Source organism: Symphalangus syndactylus, chromosome 17 (assembly GCF_028878055.3).
Source record: "Symphalangus syndactylus isolate Jambi chromosome 17, NHGRI_mSymSyn1-v2.1_pri, whole genome shotgun sequence".
NCBI lineage: Eukaryota > Metazoa > Chordata > Mammalia > Primates > Hylobatidae > Symphalangus > Symphalangus syndactylus.
In genome coordinates this window covers 27,350,106-27,371,963 of record NC_072439.2, presented here as the reverse complement: position 1 = coordinate 27,371,963, position 21,858 = coordinate 27,350,106, and the positions used below count along the sequence as shown (strand labels likewise).

Sequence of the window (21,858 nt, the reverse complement as noted above, 5' to 3'; positions counted from 1 at the left end):
TAAATGGTGGGACTTTCCATATTGGTAATTGAAACAACCAAACATAAATTATTCAATTTGTAGTTACATGTGGTAAAATAAAGATAATGGCCTTGCTCTTCAATCTTATTTCACACTAAATGAAAATTGTGTTTTCAGGCAATTGTTCTCTGTTTTCGACTACACTTCACAAAAGATAATATTACAAATAATACAGCTGCTGCTACAGTGCGACAAGTTGTTACTGTTGTTTTTGAGAGGATGGTTGCTGAGGATGAGCGACACAGAGGTAAAGTGCTAGAAGTTGTTTTACTTCGTGGGTGGTTCTTGGATGATTTCATTTTTATTAACTTTCATTCAGCCTTTGCTGAGATGATCAACATTATTATGTCTATAATGGCAATTTAAAAAATAAATTCCTCACAATTTGATCCCTCTAAGGAATAGGCTCCTTGTTTTCCTTGTTTATTTCTAGTGTATGCATAATTTTGTATTAAATATGATAATTTCACATTTTAAACCAAGTATTGCATTATATGTATTTTTTAACCAAACATTACATTCTATGAATTTTTCATGTTATTGCTTCATCCTCATAATTTAAATTTTAATGATTGCATTATATTCCATGGCCATTCTGTAATTTAACTGAACTAGTCCCCTATTGGACACTTGCATTGTGTTCAGTGTTTTGTAACTGTTTTGGGTGGTTTCCTACATATCTTTTTGAATTATTTCTTTAGGATAAATTTCCAAGAGTGGGCTTCCCTCGTAAATTTTTGTCTGTATCTGCTAACGTGTGTTAAGAACATTTAAATAATATAAAAATTAATTTTTGGCTGGGTGCTGTGGCTCATGCCTGTAATCCTAGCATTTTGGGAGGCCATGGTGGACAGATTGCCTGAGCTCAGGAGTTTGAGACAAGCCTGGGTGAAACCCCATCTCTACTAAAATACAAAAAATTTGCTGGGCGTGGTGGCGTGCACCTGTAGTCCCAGCTACTCCAGAGGCTGAGGCAGGAGAATCGCTTGAACCCGGGAGGCAGAGGTTGCAGTGAGCTGTGATTGCACCACTGCACTCCAGCCTGGGTGACAGAGCAAGACTCCATCTCAAAAAAAAAAAAATTTTTTTTTAATATTTTTATCGAATACCTTTGTTAGAATATTTCCACTTTGGTATATTGTTCTTTCTTTATTTTTTCTTGGGGAAAAGTGCAGGTAGAATTCTAGTAGTTTGAAATATTAAGGAATTATAATGTGTCCCATTTGGTTAAAATATTCAAAATCATATTGTAATAACACAGGGCAATTCCCCAGTTTCAATGTTTTTTTTTTTTTTTTTTTTGAGACGGAGTCTCGCTCTGTCACCCAGGCTGGAGTGCAGTGGCGCGATCTCGGCTCACTTCAAGCTCCGCCTCCCGGGTTCATGTCATTCTCCTGCCTCAGCCTCTCCGAGTAGCTGGGACTACAGGCGCCCACCACCACTCCCGGCTAATTTTTTTGTATTTTTAGTAGAGACGGGGTTTCACCGTGGTCTCGATCTCCTGACCTCGTGATCCGCCCGCCTCGGCCTCCCAAAGTGCTGGGATTACAAGCGTGAGCCACCTCGCCCGGCCAATGTTTTATACATTCATAACCTCAATAAAATTCCTGGATTGGTAGTTTTAGTTGTTTGTCTCTAAGGCTAATCTGCCATTTAATACTTTATAGCAAGGTAGAAATACTTAGAACTTTTTTTTTTCAGGTAGTCTTTAAGTCAATATTTATTCAAAACAGGCTGTCATAACTAACAGAGAATGATATTTTTTACTAGTAGTTAAAGAAATGCTGAGTTGGGAAACACCATCCTAGCTGATTCTTAGCTGGTGAATATCTGTTAACTGACATGGTAACAGCAGCAGATCAAGCAGTAATTCTCTTGAAGACCGTGAAATAGTAGAGGAGTTAACCATATGGTGAACGTTTATATGTTTGTTTGATATTTAAAAGCACATTTAAAGATCATGTGAATTTTAAATCTGTGAAATAAAGGGGCTGAAGAATGGGAGACTGGGAAACCAAATGCATGGACAAAGATACCGAGCTTATTAGAGTGAATGTAAGGTAGCAAAGAGTGATTTTTATGGTATTTGGTGTAAAAATAGATTTCCATTTTTTTTTGTTTTGGAGGCATATGTTAACATTGGAAATTTTAATTCTGAAATTATAATTACAACTTATATAAACAAATATTTATTTTAAACATTATCTTTTAAACAGAATGTATAATTTATTAAAGGCTATTATGAACTCCTAAAACCCCTCCTGTTTTGATTGCAGATATTATAGAACAACCAGTACTGGTACAAGGAAATAGTAACAGAAGATCTGTCAGTACCCTCAAACCTTGTGCTAAAGATGCATATATGCTTTTCCAGGTATTTTAGTTGATAAAAGTAATTTTTATTCTAAAATATAGTTTTGTGTGAATTTTTTAGTTGGGGATTTTATGTCTAATTTTTTTAATGTGAATTTTTTTGAAAATATGTCAAAGGTAGTATTAAAATAGTTCTAAAGAACAACTTTTATATTTACTTTATAGCTAATTAACATGATAAAATGTTATGACTCACTTTAAGAAAATAAAATGAAATAAATGCAGGACTAGAAAAAAGGTATATCAGAAACAACTAGTCATACAAAAAAAAGTTTCTTTAAACAAGGAAAATTTAAGTAATAAATTTGGTCTGTGTAGTATAATTTGATACATAGGTACCTGATTTTTACATCACTTGTCATGAATAAATAATTTTAGGTAAAACAAGATTAATCTGTACTGAAAATATTATTACTTCGGAATAAAAGCTTATTTTTTCATTTGAAATAATGTTAGATTAATCATTTATGTGTCTACTGTCTCTGTGTTGTCAGTAGTTATATGATTCTTTAAAAGTTTACTTATATAATCTATCAATTACACAATTTGTCAAAATTGGAATTACCAGTGCTTAGTTTCTAAGGAGCAAAAACATGTATTATATAAGAAGAGAGATTTTTTTTAAAGATTTATGAACTGTGAGTTTTGAAAAGCACATTTAATTCTAGCACGTGAAATTGTTGGATTTATTTTCCCAGGATCTTTGTCAATTGGTTAATGCTGATGCTCCTTATTGGCTAGTGGGCATGACAGAAATGACTCGGACGTTTGGCCTCGAATTACTTGAGTCAGTCCTCAATGATTTTCCACAGGTCTTTTTACAAGTAAGCCATTTATAGTATCTTGTGACAAAGTTAATCTTAATTGTTTTACAGATGTTTTTAAAGAAAGCGACGTGTATTTTTTTTCCACCTTAAAAGTTTCAAAGAGGCCAGACTTGGTGGTTCATGCCTGTAATCCCAACACTTTGGGAGGCTGAGGTGGGAGGATTGCTTGAGCCTAGGAGTTCGAGACCAGCCTAGGTAACATAGTGAGACACCATCAATGCAGAAAATAAAATGAAAAGGCTGGGCACGGTGGCTCATGCCTGTAATCCCAGCACTTTGGGAGGCCGAGGTGGGTGGGTCATAAGATCAGGAGTTTGAGACCAGCCTGGCCAATATGGTGAAACCCCCTCTACTAAAAATACAAAAATTAGCCAGGCGTGATGGCAGGTGCCTGTAGTCTCAGCTACTCAGGAGGCTGAGGCAGGAGAATTGCTTGAACCTGGGAGGCAGAGGTTGCGGTGAGCCAAGATCACACCACTTCACTCCAGCCTAGGTGACAGAGCAAGACTCTGTCTCAAAAAAGATAAATAAAACAAAATTTTTTTAAAAAAGCTAGGCGTGGTGGTGCATGTCTGTAGTCCCTGCTGTTCAGGAGACTGAGGCAGGAGAATTGCTTGTGCCCAGGAGGTCAAGTTTGCAGTGAGCTGTGTTCATGCCACTACATTGCAGCCTGGGTGAGAGAGCGAGACCCCATTTCTTAAATTTAAAAAAAAAAAAGGAAGGAAAGAAAAATGTGGAGAATTGTAGCCTCAAACTTTAGACATATAACAGTTTAGTGTTACTTTTTTTTTTTAGTGCCTTAGCATTTTGGAATTTTAATAATAGAAAGAATCTCTAGAGACAATCTATTAATAGGTATTTCCCAGTGTATGGGTCTATGAAGGAAATGTGGTGTGTGAGCTACTTGTGTAATATTTAAAAGCCTAAAGAAATTATTGATTTTTACTTGCTTATATATCTAGCTATGTGTTTTCACATAACTTAAATGGAAAACAACCAAAGTCCAAAATCAAGTCAGTGACTTGCACAGGATCCGTTAGTTATTAGCAGGTCTTGAACTGTAATTTAGGTTTTTTAACTACTCATCTAGCTCCTTCCCCTACCATGCTTCCTCCCTAAGTAATCCATTTTATCCTTTGCTCTTACCTACAAAATGCGTGAATCAAGTGCTGCAGTAATATAAGATTTTTTAGGCCAGGATTTGGAGCTGAAATTATTTTTATATGGCTCATAATTTTTGGTATACATTAGGCAGTTGTTAAATGGTTTTGGCGAGCAGTATATACTGATGATTCCCTTTCTTGTAGTGTAATAGGATAAGCAGTATTTAGATATAATTTGTCCAGCACTCTTGTATAAATAATAGTCATAGTAGCTGTCATTTCTTGACTGCCTTCTACATGCTATGTGCCAGATTCCTTACATATTATATTCTCTTTTATCTTCCCAAATGCCTGAGATACCAGTTATCACTGTTTTACACATGAGGAAACTACAACATCCAGAGGATTAAACAATTTGTCTGCAGTGTCATGGTTTATAAGTGATGGAGTTGGGACTTGAACTCATGTTGATCCAAATTAGTTTCTCTCCATATCCTCTCTTTTTTATTTACACATCACATCCCGACCATCACCTTCAAAATATATTCAGGATCCAGTCACTTCTTACCACTTCTACAATTATTCTAGTCTAAGCTACCATCACCTCTTACTTGAATTATTGTGTTGTCTTCCTAACTGGTCTGCTTGCATATATATTAATACTTGTACCACTTATTATAGTTGTTTATGACACCACATCCAGAATGGTCTTTTAAAAAAGTCAAATCTTTTTAGTCTCTTGTAAATTGCTTCAGTTGATATCCTCCTTATCAGACTAAAAGATGAAGTGTCCTTATGCTCTGTGGAACTTTTCATGACTTAGTCCCCAGTATTCCCTGATCTTGTTTCTTTCCTCTGTTCTCTTTGCCCTCACCCTTTGGCCACAGTGTCCTTCTTGTTGTTTCTGAAGTGCCTCAAGCAGACTCCTGCCCCAGGGCCTTTGTACTTATATTCCTGGGCCTTGAATCCTTTTTTCCTCATATGGCTTGCTGTCTTATTTTTTTGAGGGCTTTGCTCAATCGTCAACTTATCAGACACATCTTCCCCAACCACATTGTGTAAAATGGCAACCTTTTTTCCTACCAGCACCATTATCTTTCTTATCTCTCTTTATTTTTCTTTGTAGCACTTACACACGTATATATGTATTATATATTATTACATATTGTGTATTATTTTATTTTCTCTCTTTCCCTACAAGAAGATAAACTCTAGAGGCAGGGATTTAGTACACTGTTGTATAGCTGTCTTTAGTAATAGTGCCTGGCATGTGGCAGGTGTTTGATAAATATTTGAATGAATGAATTGGTTAATGAATTTGAATTTAAAAGTTTTATGTTTGGGTCATGTTTTCTGACTTTATAGGAAAAGATTTGAAACTGTTTTTACAGGTTTTTTTTCTTTTCTTTTCTTTTTTTTTTTTTTTTTTTGAGACAGAATCTTGCTCTGTCGCCCAGGTTGGAGTGCAGTGGCGCGATCTCGGCTCACTGCAAGCTCCACCTCCCATGTTCACGCCATTCTCCTGCCTCAGCCTCCCGAGTAGTTGGGACCACAGGCGCCTGTCACCATGCCTGGCTAATTTTTTGTATTTTTTTTTAGTAGAGATAGGGTTTCACCGTGTTGGCCCAGATGGTCTCGATCTCCTGACCTCGTGATCTGCCCACCTCGGCCTCCCAGAGTGCTGGGATTACAGGCGTGGGCCATCGCACCTGGCCTGTTTTTACGGATTTATTATACTTACAAAATTTACTTTATTCTTCTTGCTATAAAGCATGGAAGGGGAAGAATTCTCTGTGTAAGATCCTAGAATTTCATCCTGTACAATTTTCTTCCAGAGATAAATATTTGTTTCTTTTTTTAACTCATCATTCACATATGCAATCAAAATTTACCAGTTACTTAAGTTTTATGCCAAGTATACAGAAGTTAAATAAGACTGATAAAATCTTTGCCCTGTGGCACTTACAATTCTAATGGGGAGACAGATTTTAACTGAGTTGATAAGGCTTGATGAGTGTTGTGAAGATAAGTATTAAAAGTGTTAGGAAATGAATAACGGGACCAGACCTGGTGGAGAGTTGGTGATAAATCAAGGATAGGATACTTAAGCTTGTAAATGAAGGATTAAGAGTAGTTAGGAGATACAGAGAGAACAGGAAAAGAGCGCTCCACACAGAAGGAATTCAAAGAGCAGCGACCCTAAGAAAGGATGTCTTCTTTTCTAGAAAAATAAGCTTTAAGGGCATTGAAGCTTTGCCTTTTGCCTCAATGAAGTGTTGTAGTGGAAGATGAAAAAGGCAGTCTCAAAGATGATTTCTAGCTTCCTGGCTTGAACAGTGAACCACTTGCTAAGATGGAGTACTCCATGGGCAGAATTTTTATCACAAAGGACACATTATTCATATATATACTAATTTCAAGGTATCTGTGAGACGTTCAAAATGTTAGTTGGACTTATGCCTTTCAAGGTTTGGGGCTGAAATTATAAATTTAAATGTTCCTGGCATATAGTTGCTAATTGAAGATATGGGAGTGAATGAGATTTTCTGTGATAAGAACCTAGAGTACAAAGCAAGGGTGTGGTACTCTGGAACTCTGAGGAAGCTCAACATTAAACAGTTGAGGATGAGCATATACAAGAGACTGAGAACACAAGGCCAGAAGGCAGGAACAAATCTAAGAGAGTGTGACATAATAAAAGACAAAAGCAAAGAAAGTTTCAAGACGAAGCAAGTAATCGGTTATATCAGATGGTTCACAGAGATCTGGTAGGCGCAGTGGCTCACACCTGTAATCTTAGCACTTTGGGGGGCTGAGGCGGTCAGATGGCCTGAGTTCAGGAGTTCAAGACCAGCCTGGGCAACATAGTGAGACCTTGTCTCTATGAAAAATTAAAAAAAAAATCAGCTGGGCCTGGTGGCACATGCCTGTAGTCTCAGCTACTTGGGAGGCTAAGAGGTGGGAGGATCATTTGACCCCAGGAGGTCAAGGCTGCAGTGAGCCATGATCATACCACTGCACTCCAGCCCGGGTGACAGAGCAAGACCCTATTTCAAAAACAGAACAAAACAAAACAAAAACAAAGAGATTTGATAAGATGAAGATTGGAAAGACTGGAAAGTGCTTTGGCCACAGAGATCATGATGAATATAATGAGAAGTGGAGAAGTAGAGTTGGGATGGTTGGTGATAGTGCAGGAGGAAACCCAACTGTAGTAAGTTGAGTAGTGAGAGGGAAACAGTGAATTGGTAAAACTTTTAAGAATTGCTTAAGAATTACCAGTATGTTTATATATTAACCAATATACAAAATAATTATTTTTGTAAAATATGAAAGTGGACTTTACTTTTCATTTTGGCAGTCAAACTAACTGTAGATGTGAGAGTGTAATTTCAAATCATTTATCTCTTAAGATCTCATTTTGGGGGAAAGAATGAAAAAGTATACTAAAATATTTATAAAAGTCTGGAAGAGTATACATGCAGAAGTTAACAATGACTAGTCCACTAATCTCCAGGAGGTGAGATTAGGCAAGACTTTTATTTTTATCTTTTTATTTATCTGTGTTTTCAGATTTTCTTTCTTGAGACTCTGATTTTTTAAAACGTACATTTAGTGGCTTATGCCTGTAATCACAGCACTTTGGGAGGAGGCTGAGGCAGGCAGATCACCTGAGGTCAGGAGACCCTGCCCAACATGGTGAAAACCCATCTCTACTAAAAATACAAAAATTAGCCAGGCGTGGTGGCACATGTCTGTAATCTCAGGTACTTGGGAGGCTGAGGCTGGAGAATTGCTTGAACCTGGGAGGTGGAGGTTGCAGTGAGCCGAGATTGTGCCATTGCACTCCAGCCTGGGTGACAGAGTGAAACTCTATCTCAAAAAAAAAAAAAAAAAAAAAAGATACACATAAAAAATTTTGTGATTCTGGCCGGGCGCGGTGGCTCACGCTTGTAATCCCAGCACTTTGGGAGGCTGAGGTGGGCGGATCACGAGGTCAGGTGATCGAGACCACGGTGAAACCCCGTCTCTACTAAAAATACAAAAAAAAATTAGCCGGGCGTGGTGGCGGGCGCCTGTAGTCCCAGCTACTCAGAGAGGCTGAGGCAGGAGAATGGCGTGAACCTGGGAGGCGGAGCTTGCAGTGAGCCGAGATCGCGCCACTGCAATCCAGCCTGGGCGACAGAGCGAGACTCCGTCTCAAAAAAAAAAAAAAAAAATTTTGTGATTCTGAGCAAAGAAGCTGCTCTATGCCTTATTTTCCTTCTCTGTAAGATTAAAGGATTAGGTCAAATGATTTTTGTGATATTTTCTTTGTTTATAGCTTCAATGAAATTTGAATGACTACAACAAAATGTATTTGAGGCTAGTCATTAAATACAGCCTAGGCCTTATATTGTCAGTGAAATGGGATTACTCTTGGCTAATATAGGCAGGGAATTAACAGGTTAAGGAGTGCTTTCTTTATGATATATCATGACTATAAGTAAAATTTAAGAATTATTTGCAAGATTCCCTGACTTGTAAAATAATTATGCTTGTTTGCCATTGCATGTTTTATCAGCTCGTCATGTTCTGTTCAAGCAGTCCAAGCAGAACAAAATTTTAAGTTAATTATTAAATCTCTGCATGAATGGAATTGTTCTTTGAAAAATGAAATCAATGAATTATATAACTTATACTTTATTAGGAAATTTTCTTTCCTTAGCTACCTATTTGCTTGAATTTGTATAGCTTTTCTTTTCTTTCTTTTTTCTTTTCTTTTCTTTTCTTTTTCTTTTTCTTTTTTTTTTTTCTGTGTGAGATAGGGTCTTGCTCCATTGCCCAGATTGGAGTACAGTGGTGTGATCATGGCTCACTGCAGCCTCAACCTCCCTGGGCTCAAGTGATCCTTCCACTTTAGCCACCCAAGTAGCTGGGACCGCAGGAGGCACCACTATATCCAGCTAATTTTTGTTGTTGTTGTTGTTGTTGTTGTTGAGACAGGGTCTCCCTGTGTTGCTCAGGCTGGTCTTGAACTCCTGGATGCCAGCAATCCTCCTATCTCAGCCTCCCAAAGTGCTAAGATTCCAGGCCTGAGCTACCATGCCTGGCTCTATTTTCTTTCTTCTGTTTATGTTTTTAATTACCAGTGTCCAGCTAAAATTGAAGTTTCTATTAATCACCAATTACTTAATTCTAAAATCATTAAATATTCCTTTTAAACTTATATTCTTTCAAAAACTTCTTGTAATACTGATTATTATTATTATTATTATTTTTTGAGACAGCATCTTGTTCTGTTACCCAGACTGGAGGGCAGTGGCATGATCATGGCTCACTGCAGCCTTGACCTCCTGGGTTCAAGTGTTCCTTCCACCTCACCCTCCCAGATAGCTGGGACTACTGGTGTGTGCCACCATACCTGGCTAATATTTTAATTTTTTTTGTAGAGATGGGGTCTCACTGTGTTGCCAAGGCTCATCTTGAACTCCTGGGCTCAAGCTATCCTCCCACCTTGGGCTCCCAAAATGCTAAGATTACAGGCATGAGCCACCATGCTGGGCTCTGATGACTGTTCTGACCTTAGACTGTCTAAGTGCAATACGAATTTCAAAATTGTATGTAACTATAAAATAATAAAACATATAAACTTATAGTAAAGCTAAATTATTAATACTGGTTATTAAGAAGTTTTGTTTCCTAGTGAGACTGTGTTTTTAGAAGTATTAAGTACAAATAAAGTTAATTTTTTTCTTTCTTTTTTCCTTGCAAATAGCACCAAGAATTTAGTTTCCTCCTCAAAGAAAGGGTATGTCCTCTTGTGATAAAGCTCTTTTCTCCAAATATAAAGTTCAGACAAGGTTCCAGCACCTCATCTTCTCCAGCACCAGTTGAAAAACCATATTTTCCTATCTGCATGCGTTTGCTGAGAGTAGTATCTGTTCTGATTAAGCAGTTTTACAGTCTTTTGGTAAGTGCTAATTTCCTTATGTATTTGTGTATATAGTTGCATGTTGTGCCCTTTGTAAAAAGTGGTCTGTTGTAGTGCGTTTAGTTTTTTCAATTCAGTTTAACAGAATTTTTTTGAGTACCTACATGTATTCTAGGTACTCTAAAGGTTTGTTCTGTCCTTTCTTGAATCTTGCTTATGTTTATAGAGTATTCATAATGTGTGAAGCAGAGTCACTGCCTGTTGTCTGAAGGCAGCATAGGAATTGTGGTTTAGAAACTCAGCTTCTTAGCTAATTGTCTGTATCTCATTTGAAGGATTATTAAAATTATAGTCTCTTCAGTTTATTCTACATTCATTTTTACTGTTTCATATGTCTTAACAGATTAAAGCAAAGACATTGAAGATTTGGTCAAATCTAGGATTAGAAACCAATTATTTTGACTTACAGTCCAATATTGTATCTATTTTGCATAAGTTAATGCATGCCTATTATGTTGTGATATTCCGGATGATAATTCTATTTACGTAATGCTTTAGTCGTAAACATTCAAATACTGTTTCTCAGAAAAAATAATGCACCATGTTTTTTAAAAATTCTGTGTTAAGTCAAATTCAGCATTCTGTAATTTTTTCACATTTATATTCTTCTTCTTCTTCTTCTTTTTGAGATGGAGTCTCGCTCTGTCACCCAGGCTGGAGTGCAGTGGCACAATCTCGGCTCACTGCAACCTCCACCTCCTGGGTTCAAGCAATTCTCCTGTTTCAGCCTCCTGAGTAGCTAGGACTACAGGCACCCGGCACCACACCTGGCTAATTTTTGTATTTTTAGTAGAGATGGGGCTTCACCCTATTGGTCAGGCTGGTCTTGAACTCCTGACCTCAGGTGATCCACCCACCTCAGCCTCCCAAAGTGCTGGGATTACAGGCGTCAGCCACTGCACCTGGCCCTATATTCTAAAAATAGACAATATAATAATAGTAGGAGACTTCAATATTCTACTTCCAATAAAGGTAGAACAACCAGACATAAGACTAATAAGGAAACAAAGGACTTGAACAACACTGTAGAACAGTTGGACCTAACAGACATAAACAGAACACTCCACCTAACATCAGCAGAATACACATTCTTTTCAAGTGCACATTGATTATTCTCAAGGATAGAGCTTATGGTAAGCCATAAAACAAGTCTCAACAAATTTAAGAAGATTGTAATCATACCAAGTATCTTCTCTGACCAAAGTGGAATCCAACCAGAAATCAATAGTGGAAGGAAAATGAGAAGAGTCTCAAATGTATGGAAATTAAACAACATATTAGTTAGGAGAAGGAAGGAAATAATAAAGAATACCACATAAATAAACAAAATGGAGAATAGAAAAGCAATAGAGAGAATCAATGAAAGTTGTTTTTTTGAAAAGATTAAGAAAATTAACAAACCATTATCCAGACTAAAAAGAGAAAATACTCAAATAACTAAAATCAGAAATGAAAGAGGAGACATTACAACTGATGCCACAGAAATAAGAAATTTAAAAGGATCATAAAAGACTACTAGGAAGAATTATGTGCCAACAAATTGGATAACCTAGAAGAAATGAATAAATTCCTTGAAACATACAACCTACTGAAACTGAATCACAAGAAAAAAATTAAACAGACCTATAACTAGTATGGAGATGGAATTAATAACGAAAAACCTTCCAACAAAGAAAAGCCCAAGAGCAGATGGCTTCACTGGAAAATTCAACCAAACATTGAAAGAACAATTAACAAACTCCAAAGAATTGAAGAGGAGAGAAAACTTCCAAGCTCATTTTATGAGGCCAGCATTAATACCAAAGCCAGACAAAAATATTACAAGGGAAAAAAAAAAAAAAAAACAGATCAAGCTCTCTGATAAATATTGATTAAAAAATTCTCAAGAAAGTACAAGGAAACTTAATTCAACAGCATTTTAGAAGGATTCTATGCCATGACCAAATGGGATCTATCCCTGGAATGTAAGGATGTTTCAACATACAAAAATCAGTTAATATAATGCACTACATTAAAAGAATGAAGGTTAAAAACTACATGATCATTTCAATTGACACAGAAAAAGCATTTGGCAAAATTCATCATCCTTTCATGATAAAAACACTCAACAAACTAGGAATAGAACTAAACTACCTTAACCCAATAAATGCCATTTATGAAGAGACAATAACTAATAACTAATATCACACTTGACAGTGAAAACCTGAAAGCTTTCCCTCTAAGATCAGGAACAAGGCAAGATTGCCTACTCTCGCCACTTCTATTCAACATGGTACTGGAACTCCTAGCCAGAGCAATTAGGAATGAAAAAGAAATCAAAGGCATCCACATTGGAAAGGAAGAAGTAAAATTATCTCTGTTTGCTGATGTAATGTTATATTTAGAAAACTCTAAATATTCCACACCAGAAAAACTGTTAGAACTAATAAACATAGCAAAGTTGCAAATATGTCTCTATACACTAACAGTGAACAATTCCAGAAAGAAATTAAGAAAGCAATTTCATTTGCAAAGTACCAAAAAGAATAAAATACTTAGGCATAAACTTAACCAAGAAGGTGAAAAGCCTATATATTGGAAACTATAAAACGTTATTGAAAGAAATTTAAGACACAAAGAAATGGAAAGATATCCAGTGTTCTTGATTAAAAGACTTAAAATTGTTAAAATGTCCATATAATCTAAAGAGATCAATGAATTAAATGCAGTTCCTATCAAAATTCCAACAGCACTTTTTGCAGAAGTAGAAGAAACCATCTTAAAATTCATATTGAATCTCAAGGGACCCCAAATTGCCAAAACTATCTTGAGAAAAAAGAACAAAGTTGGAAGTCTCACACCCCCTAATTTCAAAACATATTACAAAGCTACAGTAATCAGAATAGCATAAAGTGGTACTGGCATAAAGACACACACAAAAACCCATGGAACAGAATGGAGAGCCCAAAACTAAACTCTCATAAATATGGTCAAGTGATCTTTGAAAAGGGTGCCAAGACCACTCAGTGGAGAAAGGATAGTCTCTTTAACCATTATGCTGGGAAAACCGGATATTCACATGTAAAAGAAAGGTTAGACCCTTACCTTATGCCATGTACAAAAAATAATTCAAAATGGATTCATGACCTAAATACAAGATTTAAAACTAAAAAATTCCTAAAAGAAAACATAGGGGAAAATCTTTATGACATTGGATTTCACAATGATTTCTTGACTATGATACTAAAAGCACAGGCAACAAAAGCAACAATAGACAAATGGAACTATATCAAACTTAAAATCCTCTACACCTCAAAGAAAGTAACCAGCAGAGTTGTATTAGTTTTCACACTGCTGATAAAGACATACCTGAGACTGGGCAATTTACAAAAGAAAGAGATTTATTGGACTTACGTTCCATGTGGCTGGGGAGGCCTCACAATCATGGCTGAAGGTGAAAGGCACATCTTACATGGCGGCAGACAAGAGAAGAGAGCTTATGCAGGGAAACCCCCTTTTTAAAACCACCAGATCTTGTGAGACTTACTCTCATGAGAACAGCATGGGAAAGACCTGCCTCCCATGATTCATTACCTCCCACCAGTTCCCTCCACAACACGTAGGAATTAAAGATGAGATTTGGGTGGGGACACAACCAAACTGTATCATTCCGCCCCTGGCCTCCCAAGTCTCATAGGTCCCCATATTTCAAAGCTAATCATGCCTTCCCAACAGTCCTCAAAGTCTTAACTCATCTCAGCATTAACTCAGAAGTCCACAGTCCAAAGGCTCATCTGAGACAAGGCAAGTCTCTTCTGCCTATGAGCCTGTAAAATCAAAACAAGTTAATTACTTCCTAGATACAATGGGGGTACAAGCATTGGGTAAATACAGCCATTCTAAATGGGAGAAACTTGCCAAAACAAAGTAGCTACAGGCCCCATGCAAGTCCGAAATTCAGCAGGGCAGTCAAATCTTAAAGCTCCAAAATGACCTCCTTTGACTCCATGTCTGACATCCAGATCACACCGATGCAAGAGGAGGGTTCCCATGGTCTTGGGCAGCTCCACTCCTGTGGCTTTGCAGGATACAGCCTCCCTTCCAGCTGCTTTCATGGCCTGGTGTTGAGTGTCTGTGGCTCTTCCAGGTGCACAGTGCAAGCTGTTGGTGAATCTGTCATTCTGGTGTCTGGACGGTGGCCCTCTTCTCACAGCTCCACTAGGCGGTGCTCCAGTAGGGACTCTGTGTGGGGGCTCTGACCTCACATTTCCCTTCTGTATTGCCCTAGCAGAGGTTCTTCATGAAGACCCTGCCCCTACAGCAAACTTCTGCCTGGGCATCCAGATGTTTCCATACATCTTCTGAAATCTAGGCAGAGGTTTCCAAACCTCAATTCTTGACTTCTGTGCACTTGCAGGCTCAACACTATGTGGAAGCTGCCAAGGCTTGATGCTTGCACCCTCTGAAGCTCCGGCCTGAGCTCTATGTTGGCCCTTTCGATCACGGCTGGAGTGGCTGGGATGCAGGGCACCAAGCATACAGCACAGGGACCCTGGGCCCAGCCCACGAAACCGTGTTTTCCTCATAGGCCTCTGGATCTGTGATGGGAGGGGCTGCCTCAAAGGTCTCTGACATGCCCTGGAGACATTTTCCCCATTCTCTTGGTGATTAACATTCAGCTCCTTGTTACTTATGCAAATCTCTACAGCCAGCTTGAAATTCTCCTCAGAAAATGGGATTTTCTTTTCTTTTTTGGGGGGAGGGATGGAGTCTTGCTGTGTATGCTGGGCTGGAGTGCAGTGGCATGATCTCGACTCACTGCAACCTCCGCCTCCTGGGTTCAAGTGAGTCTCCTGCCTCAGCCTCCTGAGTAGCTAGGATTACAGGTGTGAGCCATCACACCTGGCTAATTTTTGTATTTTTAGTAGAGACGGGGTTTTGCCACCTTGGCCAGTCTGGTCTCAAACTCCTGACCTCAAGCAACCCACCCGCCTCGGTCTCCCAAAGTGCTGGGATTACAGGCATGAGCCACTGTGCCCCGCCTGTGATTTTCTTTTCTATTGCATTGTCAGGCTGCAAATTTTCCAACCTTTTATGCTCTGTTTCCCTTTTAAAACTGAATGTCTTTGACAGCACCCAAGTCACCTCTTGAATGCTTTGCTGCTTAGAAATGTCTTCTGCCGGCTGGGCGTGGTGGCTCACGCCTGTAATCCCAACACTTTGGGAGGCTGAGGCGGACGGATCATGAGGTCAGGAGATCAAGACCATCCTGGCTAACGTGGTGAAACCCCATCTCTACTAAAAAATACAAAAAACTAGCTGGGTGTGGCAGCAGGCACCTGTAGTCCCAACTACTCCAGCCTGGGTGACAGAGCAAGACTCCATCTCAAAAAAAAAAAAAAAAAAGAAAGAAAGAAATGTCTTCTGCCAGTTACCCTAAATCATTTCTCCCAAGTTCAAAGTTCCACAAATCTCTAGGGTAGGGGCAAAACGCTGCCAGTCTCTTTGCTAAAACATAACAAGAGTCACCTTTACTCCAGTTCCCAACAAGTTCCTCATCTCCATCGAGACCATCTCATCCTGGATTTCATTTTCCATATCCTTATCTGCATTTTGGTCAAAGCCATTCAAATCTCTAGGAAGTTCCAAACTTTCCCACATTTTCCTGTCTTCTTCTGAGCCCTCCAAACTTCCAACATCTGCCTGTTACCCAGTTCCAAAGTCAATTCCACATTTTTAGGTATCTTTTCCACAGCACCCCACTCCTGGTTCCAATTTACTGTAGTAGTCCATTTTCACACTGCTGATAAAGACATACCCAAGACTGGGCAATTTACAAAATAAAGAAGATTAATGGACTTACAGTTCGACATGGCTGGCGAGGCCTTACAATCTTGGAGGAAGGTGAAAGGCACATCACAAATGGTGATAGACACAAGAAGAGAGCTTTTGCAGAGCAACTCCCTTTTTAAAACCATCAGATCTCATGAGATTTATTCGTTATCATGATAACAGCATGAGAAAGACCTGTCTCCATGATTCAGTTACCTCCCACCGGGTCCCTCCCAGAACACGTGGGAATTAAAGATGAGATTTGGTTGGGGACACAGCCCCAAACCATATCCAGAGTGAAAAGGCAACAATTGGGAAAAAAGATTCACAAATTGCATATCTGAAAAGGGATTAATATCCAAAACATATAAAGAACTCCTACAACTCAACAACAACAAAAAACTAATGTTAAAAAATGGGCACAGGACATGAATAGATATTTCTCCAAAGAAGATATACCAATGTCCAACAAGCATATGAAAAGATGCTCAACATCTCCAATCATTAGATAAATGCAGAGCAAAACTGTAATGAGGCTTATGCCCATGAGTGGTCACTGTTAAAAACGAAACAGAACACCAGAAAATAACAAGTGTTGGTAAGGATGTGGAGAAAATTGGAACCCTTGTGCACTGTTGGTGGGAATATAAAATGGTGCAGCCTCAATGGAAAGCAGTATGGAGGTTCCTCAAAAACCTGAAAATAGAATTACCATATGACCCAGCAATACTACTTATGCATATAAATTCAAAAGAATTCAAAGTGTGATTTGAAAGAAATGCTTGTACACCCATGTTCATTGTCACATTTTTGTAATAGCCAAGAGTTGAAAGCAGTTCCAGTGTTCATTGTCAGATGAACAAACTAAGAAAATACAGTGTATACATATGTTGGAATATCATTCAGCCTTAAAGAAGGAAATCCTGTTACTGGAACTTTGGGGACATTCTGCTGAGTGAAATAAGTGAGTCAAGAGAACAAATTACTGTGTAATTCCACTTATGCATGGTACCTTGAGTAGTCAAATTCATAGAGAAGATGGAATGGGCGTTGCCAAGGACCAGGAGGACAAAGGGATAAGGAGTTAGTGTTGAGTGGGTATAGCATTTCAGTTTTGCAAGATAAAAAAGTTCTAGAGGCCAGGTGTGGTGGTGCATGCCTGTAATCCCAGCACTTTGTAAGGCCAAGGTGGATGGATCACCTGAGCTCGGGAGTTTGAGACCTTGGCTAGCCAACATGGTGAAACCCCATCTCTACTAAAAATACAGCCTCTGGCTGAGGCAGGAGAATTGCTTGAATCTGGGAGGCAGAGATTGCAGTGAGCTGACATCACACCATTGCACTCCAGCCTGGGTGACAAGAGCAAGACTCCGTCTCAGAAAAAAAAAAAAGTTCTAGAGAGTTTTTTACACGACGATGTGAGACAGTTGATACTACTCAACTGTACACGTAAATATTGTTGGGGTTTTATATTGTATGGTTTTACCACAATTAAATATTTTTTAATATTGAAAAGATTCCTGCACTCCAATGTTTATTGCAGCACTATTCATGATTGTCAAGATTTAGTAGGAACCAAAGTATCCATCGACAGATGAATGGATAGAGAAAAGTTAGTACATATAGGCAATGGAGTACTATTCAACCATAAAAAAAAAATGAGATCCTGTCATTTGCAACAATATGGATGGAACTGCAGGACATTATGTTAAGCGAAATTAGCCAGGCACAGAAAGACAAACTTCACATGTTCTCACTCGTTTGTAAGAGCTAAAATTTAAAACAATTGAACTAATGGAGAGAGAGAATAGAATGATGGTTACCAGCAGCTGGGAAGGGTGGTGGAGATGGGGAGCAGGGGGAAAGTAGGGATGGTTAATGGGTACAAAAATATAGGTAGATAGAATGAATAAGATCTAGTATTTGATAGCACAACAGGGTGATTAGTCAACAATAATGTACATTTAAAAATAAAGAGGCCAGGCACCGTGGCTCATGCTTGTAGTCCCAGCACTTTGGGAGGCCAAGATCACATGAGGTCGGGAGTTCAAGACCAGCCTGACCAACATGGAGAAACCCCGTCTCTACTAAAAATACAAAATTAGCCGGGCATAGTGGTGTATGCCTGTAATCCCAGCTACTCGGGAGGCTGAGGCAGGAGAATCGCTTGAACCCAGGAGGCGGAGGTTGCAGCCAGCCAAGATTGTGCCATTGCACTCCAGGCTGGACAACAAGAGCAAAACTCCATCTCTAAATAAATAAATAAGTATAATTGGAATGTTTTAGCACAAAGAAATGATAAATGCTTGAGGTGATGCATAGCCCATTTCCCCTGATGTGATGATTATGCATTATATGCCTGTATCAGAATATTTCATTTACTCTATAAGTGTTACATACCTACTATATACTCATAAAAACTAAAAAAAAATGTTTAAGTAAACAAAATAGTGGAAATGAAAATAATTACAGTGTAGTAATATCAATCACCATGGAAAGTCAACAGGATAGGAGGGATTTTTAAAAAGGGGAAGAACTTTAAGGGCCAGTGTAGTTGCCATAGTTGCTATTAAATCAGGTAGTCAGGTCATATGTTGGTCCAAATGTTTAGAAAGTTTTTATGCCTGTCACTAGGCCAACTAAATACCACTTCCTCACTTGTTCCCTAATTATTAGCAGGGCTGTCTTAGAAGCGCTCCTCCTCCTCCTTTCTTTAGAATGTTTCTTAACTACATTAAGTTAAGACTATAGGAAGAGAAAACAGTTCCCCTTTTCCTTTTCATATCCACTAGTCAGTCCTGGAGAAACAAGTATTCTGTTCTCCTCAGTAATGCAGCCTAGTTACATCTTCATAGGAACAAATGCAAAATTCACATTTTGTTTCTGTTGCTAACCAGGACCTCCCAACTTATTTATCATCATCATCTTTTTTTTTTTTTAATAAAATTTGATGCTATTGGCTGAACTATATCCCCCAAAATTAATATATTGAAGCCCCAGTCCCCAACATGACAGTATTTGGATATGTGGCCTTTGAGAGATAATTAGGCTTAGATGAAGACATGAGGGTGGGACCCTCATGATGGGATTAGTTCCCTCATAGAAAGACACCAGAGCATGCTTGCTCTCTCACTTTCTTGCCCTCCACCATGTGAAGATGAAGGAAGAAAGCATCCATTTGCAAGCTCAGAACAGGGCCCTCAGCAGAACCTGACCACGCTAACACCTCCATCTCATATTTCCAGCCTCCAGAATTGTAACAAATAAGTTTCTGTCATTTAAGCCACCCAGTCTCTGGTTATCTTGTTAACGACAGACTAAAGATACTTGGGCCAAGCTGAGATACTTGGTTTCTGTCTATCAATTCTGTTATTTAACAATTTATCTAATAACCTTTTCAGAGATACAGATATCTTAATTCCTCAGTAATTTTCATTTTGGATGAAATTGTTTTATTGAGTTCATCTGTTCTGGACACTGTACAAAGTAATTGTCTTAGTTCCGGCTGTTATATAAAATATGCCAGAAACTGTGTAGCTTAAATCTCAAAGTTCTGGAGCCTCAGAAATCTAAGATCAAGCTACTAGCATATCTGGTGTCTGGTGAGGGTGTACTTCCTGGTTTGCAGATGTCTGTCTTCTCATTTTATTCTTATATGGTGGAGAGTAGAGAGAGGAAGAAGCCTCTCAAGTATCTTCTTATAAGGGCACAATCCCATTCATGAGGGTTTCAGCCTTATGACCTAATTTCCTCTGAAAGACTCCACCTTCAAATATCATCCTACTGGGGAATAGGCTTCAACACATGAATTTTGGGGGTACATAAACATTTAGACCATAGCATTGCTTTGCCTACGTTAATTCATTTTAACTTTACTACAGCCCTGTGAAGCAGACATTCATGTTTGTGTTTTACAGCTGAGAAAAGGAGGACCAGGATGCTTATAGAATTTGCCTGAGATGATGCAGTTTATAAGCTGCAAAACTGGGGTGTTAACTAATTTTTTAGGCTCCATAACACACTTTCAACCCCACTGCACTTTACTACTTCACTGTTTTCTTAGTTCTCGCTCTCTTTTTTTTTTCTTTCTCCAAGGCTGACAGTGCCAGGTTCCTTTTATTGCTTCTATACCATTCTCCATATTTTGACCTTTGTCCCTTTAATTGGTGGGGTGTAGGGGGACAACGTGGACAGATGACAGCACAGCCAGCAACAGAAAAAAATGGAAAGTTACTGCCTAAAGGAAGAGGAAGGCCTGTTTTCCTGCTTTACTTGTGAATTGTGGGTGATGATCAACTGGTGAAACATTGGTTCCTAATAAGGAACTCTAGGACTGTGTTTGCAAAGTTGAGATTTTCAGATATGTATAAGAAAGTAATTCCTCAGTATTGTAATTGGCTACATTGGGACATGTTAGCTTAGAAAAATTTAGGCATTCTACAGTTTCTTCAAGGGCAAAAGTTAGAGGCCTGGTAGTTGGGGGGTAAGCTATATATGGTTGATGTGTGATGCCTCTCTCTTATTTCTCTGTATTTTCTTTATTTAAACCGGGAAATGGTACATCTCCTAGAAGACATACTAGAGGAATAATTCTTATACTTTTTAGTCTCAAGACTGCTTTATTACTTTTTTTTGCAACAGGAAGTGGTCATTTAATAACCATGTGGAAGAGGGGGTGCTACCATTCAAAACACCCCGACGGGTCACAGAATGTTCCAGAGCAGAAAGGCACTGGGGATGCCCTGGCTGTCTGCCATCTCTAGCAGCACACCACTGTTCCAATCATTCAGCCCTTTGTGTCCCTACTAGTCCCTGAAATCGCCTCAGCTGAGTGATACTGGGGGTGGGTGGTGAGAGGGGAATGCTGGGAGGGAGTGACACTTGGGGATCCAAGACAGAGGTATCAGGACCCAAAATAAATAAATCATGTTGAATGCCCTATGAAAACAGTGACCCTTTATATTCTTGAAAAATATTTATGAGCTTTTGTGTATGTGAGTTATTTCTATCATTATTTACTTTATTAAGAATTAAAACTGAAATGATACTAAACCTATTACATGTTAACATAAATTATTTTTATGAAAAATAATTATGTTTTAAAGAAAAAAATTATTTTACGTTTTCCAAATGTAAATGTCATGAATGTCTGGCTTAATAGGAAGCAGCTGGATTCTCATATCTTTTGTCTTCATTCTGTTGTGATGTTTCTTTGGGTTGACACATAACGATGAAAATCTGGCTTCATAAAGACGTAGTTGAAAGGCAGAATTATATTAATGGCCTTTTTAGATAAAATAATGGTGGATATTCTTCTTTGATACTATACCAAACGGGACACTTTCTTTTTTTGTTTGTTTTCTTGAGACGGAGTCTTTCTCTGTCACACTGGCTGGAGTGCAGTGGCGTGATCTCGGCTCACTGTAAGCTCCGCCTCCTGGGTTCATGCCATTCTCCTGCCTCAGCCTCCCGAGTAGCTGGAACTACAGGCGCCCGCCACCACGCCCGGCTAATTTTTTGTGTTTTTAGTAGAGACGGGGTTTCACCACGTTAGCCAGGATGGTCTCGATCTCCTGACCTCATGATCTGCCTGCCTCTGCCTCCCAAAGTGTTGGAATAACTGCGTGAGCCACCACACCCTGCCGACACTTTCTTACAGGTCTAGGATCTGAAACATTTAACTGTGTTACAGTAAAATTCATTTCATTGGTCTTAACATTTCAAATGGATCTTTTAGTCATGCATGATT

The 21,858-nt window shown here is 38.6% G+C and overlaps 1 protein-coding gene across 10 annotated transcripts in view; it reads left to right on the top strand.

The window, feature by feature from the left end:
- Positions 1-21,858, top strand: part of MON2 (MON2 homolog, regulator of endosome-to-Golgi trafficking) — a 135,221-nt gene that overhangs the window by 32,357 nt on the left and 81,006 nt on the right. For all 10 annotated transcript variants that reach the window (XM_055251068.2, XM_055251066.2, XM_055251067.2 and 7 more), the window contains 4 exons: positions 139-268; positions 2,298-2,395; positions 3,093-3,218; positions 10,083-10,277. In XM_055251068.2, the coding sequence (XP_055107043.1) occupies positions 139-268; positions 2,298-2,395; positions 3,093-3,218; positions 10,083-10,277 (549 nt within the window). The remainder of the gene's footprint in view (positions 1-138; positions 269-2,297; positions 2,396-3,092; positions 3,219-10,082; positions 10,278-21,858) is intronic.